This window comes from Caloenas nicobarica, chromosome 18 (genome assembly GCF_036013445.1).
Source record: "Caloenas nicobarica isolate bCalNic1 chromosome 18, bCalNic1.hap1, whole genome shotgun sequence".
In the NCBI taxonomy this organism is placed as follows: domain Eukaryota; kingdom Metazoa; phylum Chordata; class Aves; order Columbiformes; family Columbidae; genus Caloenas; species Caloenas nicobarica.
This window is the reverse complement of record NC_088262.1, coordinates 7,087,185-7,097,230: the sequence shown is the minus strand read 5'-3', so window position 1 is coordinate 7,097,230 and position 10,046 is coordinate 7,087,185. Positions and strand designations below refer to the sequence as shown.

General features: G+C 56.8%; 1 protein-coding gene across 1 annotated transcript; it reads right to left on the bottom strand.

The window, feature by feature from the left end:
• Positions 1–5,317: 5,317 nt before the first annotated feature.
• Positions 5,318–8,035, bottom strand: GALR2 (galanin receptor 2). Its single transcript, XM_065648018.1, has 2 exons — positions 7,431–8,035; positions 5,318–6,077 (listed from the first exon to the last, which is right to left on the bottom strand). Exons 1-2 carry the CDS (start codon positions 8,033–8,035, stop codon positions 5,318–5,320), a joined length of 1,365 nt encoding a protein of 454 aa, XP_065504090.1.
• Positions 8,036–10,046: the final 2,011 nt, after the last annotated feature.

The following is a 10,046-nucleotide window of genomic DNA, read 5'->3' as shown; positions in this document are numbered from 1 at the left end:
GGAATGGAAGAGCTGCTGCGGTTGCGTTGCTGTTCGGGGCACTGCAGACAGACAAGGCAGACCTGGGCATGAAACGTGGAGGGAGGACAAACAGCAGAAAGGTGGAGAGCTGCATTTTAACCTTTCTGCTGTTGGGCATCTACCAACTCTGTCTCTTTTCCTAGCAGGGGTGGCTGCTCTGTGTGGTGAAAGTTGCAGCGGTGAGGGGGGCTGTTCTGTGGGGACATCAGGGCTGCACGTCCTGGGAAGGGTCTGGTGCTGGTGGATAAGAGGGGCCATGTGGCAGAGAGCAGGGAGGTGACAACCTGTCTTGCCCCATGTCATGTGGGAGTTGAATGTTAGAGCCTGGATGAGAAGGCAGATCCTGTGGCAGACCCAGACACTCACCTGGGTTGTACTTTCCACAGATGAATGTTTTTCAGGGTGCTCTGACCTATCTAAACCCCTTCCCTCCTCTTCCGCAGCCTGGACCTGAGCGTGATCTGAAATGCTACCTGCTCTCAGTTACACAGAAAACACCTGAAAAAACCAGCAGATGCGACAAGCTTGTCCAGCCCAGACCTGAATTACTGTGGGGGGTCAAATCTTCATCGCACCTACTTGGCTGTTTTTCACGTGTCTGGCTCTGCAGGCTCACAGCATTGACGCAAGAGCCCTTCCTGCACAGACCTTCCCTCCTACTTTTAGATCTCAAATACTTGAGGCAACCAGAGATTCCAGTGATAGCCGTTCTTCTCTTTCAGCATCAAGAGCATCTCGAAGGCTGGCAGCTGCTGGACAAGGTGTGTTTAAGCATAAGCAAAGCGCTGCTGGCTCGTGTTATGTGCAATGTCGAGCCTCCTGGATACACACACTGACATTCACCAGATGGAGCTGGATTCCATCTTTCTGGATCTGTTATTGCCACAGCAGGGGTCTGATCTGAATTTCTTCTTCCAGGAGAGCGGGTGGAACTTGTTGATGTGCTCAGGCTGAGGCTGTAAAACATGTTTTATTGCAGCTTATCCGGGGGTGAGGAGATTCGCCTGGAATGGTGGCAAGTGAAGCCGGGAAGGGGGAACTTTGCTTGGAGCCTTTCTGGAGCATCTGAGCTTTAGTGCAGGAGCTGGTACCCTCCCTGTGCTGCTGCTCCTGGGCTAACCAGAGCTCAAAGAAAACATATGAGATCCTATAAGGTCTGGGATGGCACCACATCGTGTTCTCTTGGCTTTGGGAACACCTCTGTGGCCTAATCTGAAAGAGGCATCTCTGGAGTTTGCTGTCAGCCCGTTTCCCCAGGAAAGCTGTACTAATCTGGGGCTGGTGAGGAGCTGGTCCAGCTCAGGGTGGGGAGATGCAGTCAGAGAATGGAATGCAGAATGTCCTGCTACCTTCCTAGCACCAGAAGTTGGCTGGGTTGTTTTCTACCCCAGGCATGCCCTGGCCACATCTGGAGGAAGGATGAGGGTGAGGGTGCTCTGGGGAGATCCTGGCTTGGTGGCAGCTGTGCAGCGAGGAGGAGCTGGAAGTGGTGAGTATCCAAGGGAAGAGGTGGCCTCTGCTGCTCTCAGGCATGTGGCCCTTAGGTGGGAGCCCAAGACCCTTGTTTTCCCTGAGCTAAAGGGACAGAGGAGCCACCCAGTCCCTGTTTCTCCATCCAGTCTCAACTCACCTAGGCTCTAACCCTTCCTGCACCTCTGCCCTGCACAAGGAAGGAACCTGTGGAGATGGGTGGCTTCCCAGCCCTGCCAACCAGCCGCTGCAACAGCCAGAGCTGCTTTGGGAGCAGCAGCACGCTTTGGGCAGAGCCACCCCTTCCTCGGGGTGGGAGCGGGGAGACCTGCTCACCCCCTCTGGGCTGACCTCAAGTGTCCAAGTCGCATCCAATGCTGCGCAGTGCTGGGGAATGGCTCTGCATGCTCCTTGGCTTTTTATGGTAAGGAATGTCTTTGCAACGCATTAAATATGAGCGATCATGGCAGCCAGCACCGTCCCTGTTGCTCTCTCACGGTCGAGCACTTCGCACCCCCCGTCCCACTATGAGCTGAGCATGGAGCTGCGAGTGATGCCGAGACTGTGGGAAGGGGCCACGAACCCAAAACGTGGCTGCCCCATGGTACCGGGACTGAGTCCCCTCTGCCCTCCCCACTGCTCCCTCCCTTTAAGGCTCCTGTGGGGCGTAACACCCTCCCCTCACCTCCTGTTCTGCTCTGGGGGACATGTCTCTGATTCTCAGGGTCTTGGGGCTGGAGCCCCATTGTTTTTGCTGCAGGGGGCAGGTGAGGGGGACATGGCAGGGTCTGGCTGTGTTACCTGCTCTTGTGGCTTCCTTGGCACTGACTGTTATGTTGGGGCTGCAAAAGCTCTTTGTCAAACCTCCTTGGCATGGGAACCAGCAATTTTGGGGCTCCTCAGATCCAAAGCTGCAAAATGAGCAGCCTCCTGCGGCAAAGCCAAGCTGAAGGGCAGCAGCTCTTGGGGGTGTTGTTGTGTTGTGTGTGTTTTTTGATGAGCTGTTTTGGGGGAGCTGTCTTTTCTCCTCTAGCTAATAGTCACAGCTCTAAGCTGCTAATCCTATTTTGAGCCTCTTTTCCCATGCAATACCAAAATGCCAGTAATTTAGCACTTTTGCTGGTTGTTATGAGCCTGCTTTCACCAGGATGGGACTGCGGGGTTCACTGCCTGCGCAGCCCAGTGCTCTCACTTGGGGTCAGCCCCATGGGAGCTGCTGATCAGAGTCACCTCTGCTTTCTTCAGCTGTTCCGTGGTGGCCACGGTGCTGCTGTCAAAGGATCCAAGGTAGCCACAAGAAGCAGGTCCCCAGAGACGCAGCTCTGCTGCTCGGAGTTGTCCCCCAGCCTGGGGGCTGAGAGACTGGTGGCCAGGCTGTGGCCCTGGCTTTTCCCACAGTGGCACCAGGAGACCCCTTCGGGGCTGGGCAAAGAGTTTGGGGTGCATCTGCCTGCCCTGTGCCTGGCCCTGCTCCCCACTGGTCCCCTAGGGATGGGTGCTGGTTCACACTGAGCATCAGTAGCAAGAGCAGCAGCAGCCCCGGAGGTTCACTCTTCCTTTCGGCTCCTTCCTCCTCACACCCCAGCTCTTCCTTCGTGGTGAGATAAGATACCTGGGAACCACGCCAATTCCTTCCCCCCCTACCCCCACCCCGCCCAACCAAAAAAAAAGATGTATTTTGAGCCCCTCACCAGGGCACAAGGCATGGATGGAGGTTTGCTGGCTGGTTTGTACATCCATGAGATGGTTATTTCTATTTTCTTGTGAATACTATAAAAAGATGAACTCAGGAGCAGCTCCCGACCTTTCCGGAAACTCAACTCTGCATGAAGAACAGCCAGGGCTTAAAATTGAGTGCTGACTCTGTGGGGCTTCCTCTGGTGCGACCCAGGGACTGGCACCACAACGCCCTGCAGCATCTCAGGTTGAGATCTGTGGGTGCAGCTGGGCATGAAAGGGAAAAAAACCCCAAAACAAGTCTGGGGGGGAGCAGGGTTGGTGTGTCCTCTGCCATGGCATGAAGGGACAGGAGATGCTGCACCCCCAGCCATGCCAGCACAGGGACCCGTGTCCTTGGGGAATGCAGAGGTGCTGCGACACCGTCCCCACCCCGTGGCTCTCTGAGCAGAGCTGGATGAGGGCAGGAGGAAGATGAGGCTTTTAGCTTCATTTGCATGGCTGATTTGTGTTTTCCCTGGCTGGAGAGGGTTGAGCAGGGGAGATAAATGCAGATATAAGTAATAGAGGTGTTTATATGCTTGCTCCCTGTGACTTATGCTGTGAGCAGGCTTAGACTAAATATAATGGTTATTGATATGATGTAGTGGCTGATTTATGACCCTCTGCATGGGGACAGGAAGATCTGGTTATAATAACATTAAGCAGAGGAAAACAAATATTTGACAGCCCAAAGCTTCCCAGGAAGAAAGGCCAAGCACTGGGAAGGGATGGAGAGGAGCAGGGCTGTGTTGGGACCTGGACCCTGGAGCAGAACCCCAGGGAGAGCCAGGGACCCAGATAGAAATAACCTCCTGCATCACATCCCCATCCTGCCATGGGTGTGTCACAAGGAGAGAAATCTGTGCAGACAGATTTATACCCTCTGTAATGGCTATTTATAGAGACCTGATCTTCATGGGTGCTTGGTGCTGCTGGGGAACAGCCCTGGGCATCAGAGGGATGCTCAGCACAGCTCCTATATGTTTTCATCGCCTCCTCTGGCTCTGCTCTGCCGCAGCATTTTCAAAAGTGTTAATTGATCCTATTCCGGTGATGCTCTTCAGCTCACAAAACGATGGGTCTCTAAATAAAGCCCTTGGCCGACCGTGGTCACGAGGCTCAACCGCTCGTGGGGCCTTCGCAGCGTTTAGACCAGGACACACGTGAGTCACATCAGCCTCTCGTGCATGGGTACAGCTGCGTTAAGGCGAGTATAGGGCTGTTCCTCATGCTGCGGTGGTTCCCCTCCTCAATGGATGTGCTTGGACATAACCCATGGCTTCAACTCCCCCACTGGCCACAGTTTCCCTTGGGCCAGTGGGTCCCACCACCCCTCCAGCACCCTCCCCTCCTCCGCTGTGGACCAAGGGGTATCACAAGGCAGCGGGACACGGGATGCAGAATAGAGGGTTTATTGCGGCTTCCCGGCTGACTGGGATCCCTTGGTATTCACACAGCCCCTCAGCAGTCCCGTACTCAGGCCATGGCACTAGGCTCAGCTCTGGGTGCTGCTTCCAGCCGCGCTCTATCTTGGGGAAACTTCCCCCCAATCCATGAGCCCCAGGGAGAGGTTAAAGCCCAACCAGCACTGACTGCGCCAGGAGGGTTTGTCTCTGGATTTCCACATTTCTCTCCTAGATTTTCCCTACCTGAGCTGGATTTGTGCCCATGTGGCTGTGGCCAGCGCTGCCCTGGGACGCAGCTCCTGAACCGGGACACGAACAAACCAAAACTTCCCAAATATTCCTAAAAGTGCACCCTGTCAACTCCAGCCAGATGCTGTGTTGGTTGGAGGGACCAAAGCTTTCAGTAGGCTCCAGGTGTAGATGCAACAGTGTGTAAGTCCGTCCATGATTATACCTGAGAGCTGATTTCGGGTTTGATCTCTCCACTCCCAACTCAGTGGAAGCAAATCCTGCCCTCGGATCCTTAGTTGGTCGCTTGGCTGAGCCCATAGCCAGCAGCATTTCTTTAACAGTTATGATATCTGGGTGCATTTGCATGAAAAAAGGGTACGATTTCACACATTTTAACCCAAAACGTAGCCCATCCCCAGCCCTGCGATGCTGCAGGAGGCTGTGAAGCTGGGGGGTGGGAAGGAGCTCTGCTAGGTGACGTTGAAGGTGGTGAAGGAACCATCTGCTTTCTGCTGATGTCCCACAGGCTCTGGGACCTTGCAGTGCAGGGACGAGCGGCTGCGCAGGGCTTTGCTGCCGTGGGTTGCCTCGCTGAGCTCTGCCTCCAGCGTGCTGACGGTGTTTGTCACTTGGGCCACGTGCACCTTGTTGGCTGCCTTCTTGCGCAAGAGGCAGATGAAGATCTGCTTGAAGCCCTTGCGGAAGTGTTTGGAGACCAGGGCGTAGACGATGGGGTTCACGCAGGAGTTGGCGTAGGAGATGAGATGTGAGAGGATGCGGAGCACGTACGTAGCGTGATTGAGGGGGAAGTACCCGAACCAGACGCAGAGGATGACCAGGTGATGGGGCAGCCAACAGAGGCAGAACAGGACGGCTACAATGATGACCATCCTGGTGACCTTTCGCTTGGCCTTCTTGGACTCTGACATGTCTTGGAGAGGGTCCACGGACCTCCACAGGTAACGAATAGTCCGCACGTAAGTGAGGCTCAGGATCAGCACTGGGATGACGTAGCTGAAGATGAAGGTGCATGTGTCCATGACCTTGCGCTGGGAGATCTCCCAGATGGGGTGGCAGACGGTCAGGTTGGCCAACTGGAACTCTTGGTAGTAGCTGAGGTAAGGGCCTGAGAAGATGACAGAAAGCCCCCAGATGAAGCAGATGGCTGTGAGGGCGTTTCTGGGTGTCCTCAGCTCCCTGGAGTGCAGGGGGTAGCGTATGGCCAAATACCTGCATGAGAAAGGGAGAGGGACACAACTGCAGGAGGGCATAGAGAGCTGCTCCAGGAGCAGATTGCAGAAAGGGCAGAAGTGGTGGATTTGAGCTTTCCAGGGCAATTAGTCCCACAGTAGATTCCCTGGTGTTTCTCAGAGTCCCTGTGCAGCACAGGGGGGTGAGGAGGATCCTTTTCCGCAACACTATCCTGTCACCCTCTCACCTCCCAGTGATGCTTGTGGGGAAGACAGGGATGCTCCCTTTCTGTCCCAGCAGATCCTCACTTGATCATCATTTTGTCTGGCACAAGTGAAAATGGCGGTGAGGATATGGAGGCAGGAGCAAGTCCCCAGGGTCCCCAGACACCCCCTTCCTCATGCTGACATGCGCAAAAGCACATCACCCGTTTTCAGTTCTGCAGTTAGCTGGTTCCTTAATTGTGCCCAGATCTAAAGCCTCATGCAAGCCCCGAGGTGCTTGACAGCTCCATTCCTCCCAGCTCGGTGGGATGCGGGAGGAGAGGCAGACCCTGGGTCTGGTTCAGCTCCTGGCGGGCTGGGGGGTCTGTCCTGGCAGCCAGCGCGGTGCTGTGCTGGGATGGCAGGATCCAGCCCCCCTCGGGGGCTGTTGTGACTCTTCCCAGGGGACTTTCAGGAGGACTTTCCACATCCCACTGTCTCACGGGTTTCGAGCACCGAGCAGAGCAATACCAGGAGCTCCCTCCCTACCTCTTGCTGTGGGTCAGTAACTCACCAGCCCTTGCGGAGCCTGAGGCTGAGCTGGGATGGGGTAAAATACAGGCAGGAGCAACAGGCTGCCTTCTACAGAGCTTCCCGGCTAAAATCCACCCTGGGACAGTCACTGGGACAAGGGACAGCACTGGGACAGAAAGGGACATTTTGCTAATAAAAGGGGAGAGTGGGAAAAGCAGTGTCCCAGTTCAAACATCTCAGTGTCTTCTCCTCCCCAAGGTTTGCCCTCTTTGCTGTGGGTTGTCTAGAGAGTAAGGGCTCCCTCCTCTCATCCCAGGGCTGCGCAGGGACTAAACTTTTTCTCTCTGCTTTTCTATTCACCCTTCAGCTGCCAGAACCCATGGATAAACCCCAGTCCTACAGCTTTGGTGCCTGAAAACCTCCTCCAGCTGGGTACACGAGGTCAAATCCAACCCTCTCTGCTAGATCCTGTCCCCAGTGGTTGCATTTCCCTGCACACATGAACTGGGAAATGCGCCTGGATTCCCCCGGGAGCCTTGGGAAGTCACAGCAATTGGGGCTTGGTTCTAGGGGACTCTGTCCCTTCTCCTGCCAGGGGGGATCCAGATAGGTGGGACTCTCAGGGTCCAGGGAGCACCCCCGTCCCCTTTCCTACCTGTCGAGGGAGACGGTGGCCAGGGTGAAGCTGCTGGCGTACATGGTGAGGTAGATGAAGAAGTGGACGGCCTTGCACATGAAGGCCCCGAACACCCAGCCCTCCAGGGTGTAGATGGTGGCTTGGAAGGGGACGCAGAAGAGGATGAAGCAGAGGTCGGCCACCCCCAGGTTGAAGATGAAGAGGTTGGTGGTGTTCTTCACCTGCCCGTTGCGCAGCAGCACAGCCAGGACCAGGCAGTTGCCCACCGTGCCCACAAGGAAGATGAGGAGGTACAGCAGCGGGATGATCACCGACTCGGGCTGCCAGTCCCCCTCCAAGCCCGTTGCCGAGCTGTTCATGGCCGGGAGCGCACAACAAGTGTGCGCCGAACGCACAGCGGGGATGGACAGAGGAGCGTGCGTGGAGACTGCGCTGGGGGCGCGCAGAGGGGGAGCGGAGATGTGACAGGGATGCACGGGAAAGGGGATGCACAGAGAGCGTGGTGGGGGGTGTATCGGGGATCGCACGGGGAAGGGGTGCACGGAGAGCACAGCGGGGAGGGCAGCAGGGACGCGAAGGAAAAGGGGGTGCACAGAGAGTGCAGCGGGGAGCGTACGGGGCATGCACGGGAAAAGAGGCGCCCCGAGAGCACACGGGAGATGCACGGGAAAGGGGGTGCACGGAGAGTGCGGAGAGGAACCCGGTGGGGCACAGGCAGAGCCGGCCGGGGTTACCGGGGGATGCAGGGGGAGCCCCGGAGGTGCGGGAGGGATGCAGGGGGGTGCACGGCAGCCGGGCGCCCTTCCCTTCCTCCGGGTGGGCTGGGAGCCCGCGCGGTGCGGCTCCGGCGGCCGGCACGGTCCCTCCCGCCGGCGGAGCGGGACGGACTCCGGGGCGGGGGCTCCCGGCCGGCCCCGCACATCGCGCCCCCAGCCCGCCCCGCCGCGGCCCCGGGGGGAAAGCCCGGCCCCCCCCGCTCCCCACGGGGATAAATACCCCCCCAACCCGGCAAAGGGGCTTGGACCGGTTTGCTCGGGGAGGGGCGAAACTCGGTGCGGCAAAATGTCCTTCGGTGATGCAACTCCCAGGGAAGGGGCTGGGGTAGCGGGGCTGGGCACCCCAAAGGGAGCTGGACACTCAAAACGGGGGGTCCGGCTGATTTTTCTTATTACTCCCCCTCAGCGGTCACTGGGAGAGGGCTTGTCTAACCCCAGCGGCTGCGGCATGTAATTTTTTGGAATGAGGGTCCTCTTCGACTGCAAATGTATACATTGTCCAACATAGAGCTAAATCCTTGCACCAAAACACCCCAGAGGTGAGCTCAGGTTCGCAGGAGAATCTTTCCCCAGGAGTTAGGGATCAGGGTAATTCACAGCAGCCATAACAAATCTTTTTCACATCTCTCTTCTCTTCCTGCCTGCAAAATTGCCTCGTTTGTTCCTTCAGAGCCTTCACAGATGGAAGGAGCAGCTCCTGTGGAAAGCCCAGCCCCAGGGAGCTCTCCCCCTCCAGGAGCTGCCCCAGCTCCTTGTGCCCTCAAACACTCACAGCGGGGCACTAGTATTTGGGTTTATTGACAATGGTGGTGACTTTGGTCTCCCTTGAGCTGTGGGCAGTTTGCAGGGAGGCCAGGTCTACGCTCTCGCTGCAGTGAGAATGAACTAATAACGGGAGAAACAGTTTCTTTCCAGATGCACAACTCACAACCCACAGCACTTTGTGCAAAGATCTGCAGCAGGATCATCCATCCAGAAGCTGCAAAATAAATTCCTGGTCTGAGATGTAAATGGGTTATTTGGGCAGGAGTGCGGCAGGCTCAGGATCTGGCCTCTAAGGGTGGCTGAAAGCAAAAGGAAAAGGCAGGTTGTAAGGGTACCAACCTCTCAGGCTGCAGGGGCTGGTGGCACAGGGGTGGTGTGTGCCTGGCGTGAGTCCCTGGAGCTGGTAACCCTCTGTGGATTTATTCCCCACAGCTCTCCCTGCAACACCAAAGGCAGCTCAGACCCCCCGCCTTGCTGTAAGGCTCTTGTGAGAGGCTCCGCTTGACGCAATGGAACAGGCTTGCGTTGTCGTCCTCTCCCTCTGCCCTGGAGGAGGACCAGAGCTGGCTTTGCAGCAGGAATCCACGCACCGAGCCAGCAGCTGACAGCTTTATCCTCTCGCTTACAGACTCCAGAGGAGCAGCACAGCTTCATGCCAGCAGATGAGGAAGGCGGCGTGGCAGAAACGTGCCCGCGCTAAGCCCAGCGGCTGTTCGGCCATCGGAGCGGGTCCCTCGGCGTGTGACGTGCACGTGTTTGCGTCGGGGCGTCTGAACGCGGGTGCTGCGGTGCCAGCCTGATCCCAGCCTGCCCGAGCCACCACGGCTGCGAGAGAGGAGCAGGCACTGGTGAAACACGCTTCGATTGCCGTGTTTCTGCTTGGACTGAGCATCGTCCTGAAACACAGGCTGGTTTAGAGGGGAACGGATCCCCGGGAGATGCGGTGGAAACCCAGAGCAGACAAACATATAATGGCTGTGTTTGTGTGAGTATTTAGGACAGTAGGTATTCGGAAAGAAGTGTGGTGTTTGTTGCTAAAGGGGTATCTCAGAGCCAGCCCCGCAGAGCAGCTTTTCATCGAGGTCTTCAACCT

What these genes read in the sequence shown, in the direction of transcription:
- GALR2 (XM_065648018.1), bottom strand. Translation starts at nt 8,035, where the DNA reads ATGCCCCGTACGCTCCCCGCTGCACTCTCTGTGCACCCCCTTTTCCTT. An exon ending in GCCACCGTCTCCCTCGACAG is followed by an intron (nt 6,078 to 7,430) that starts GTAGGAAAGGGG and finishes TTTCTCATGCAG; the next exon opens with GTATTTGGCCATACGCTACC.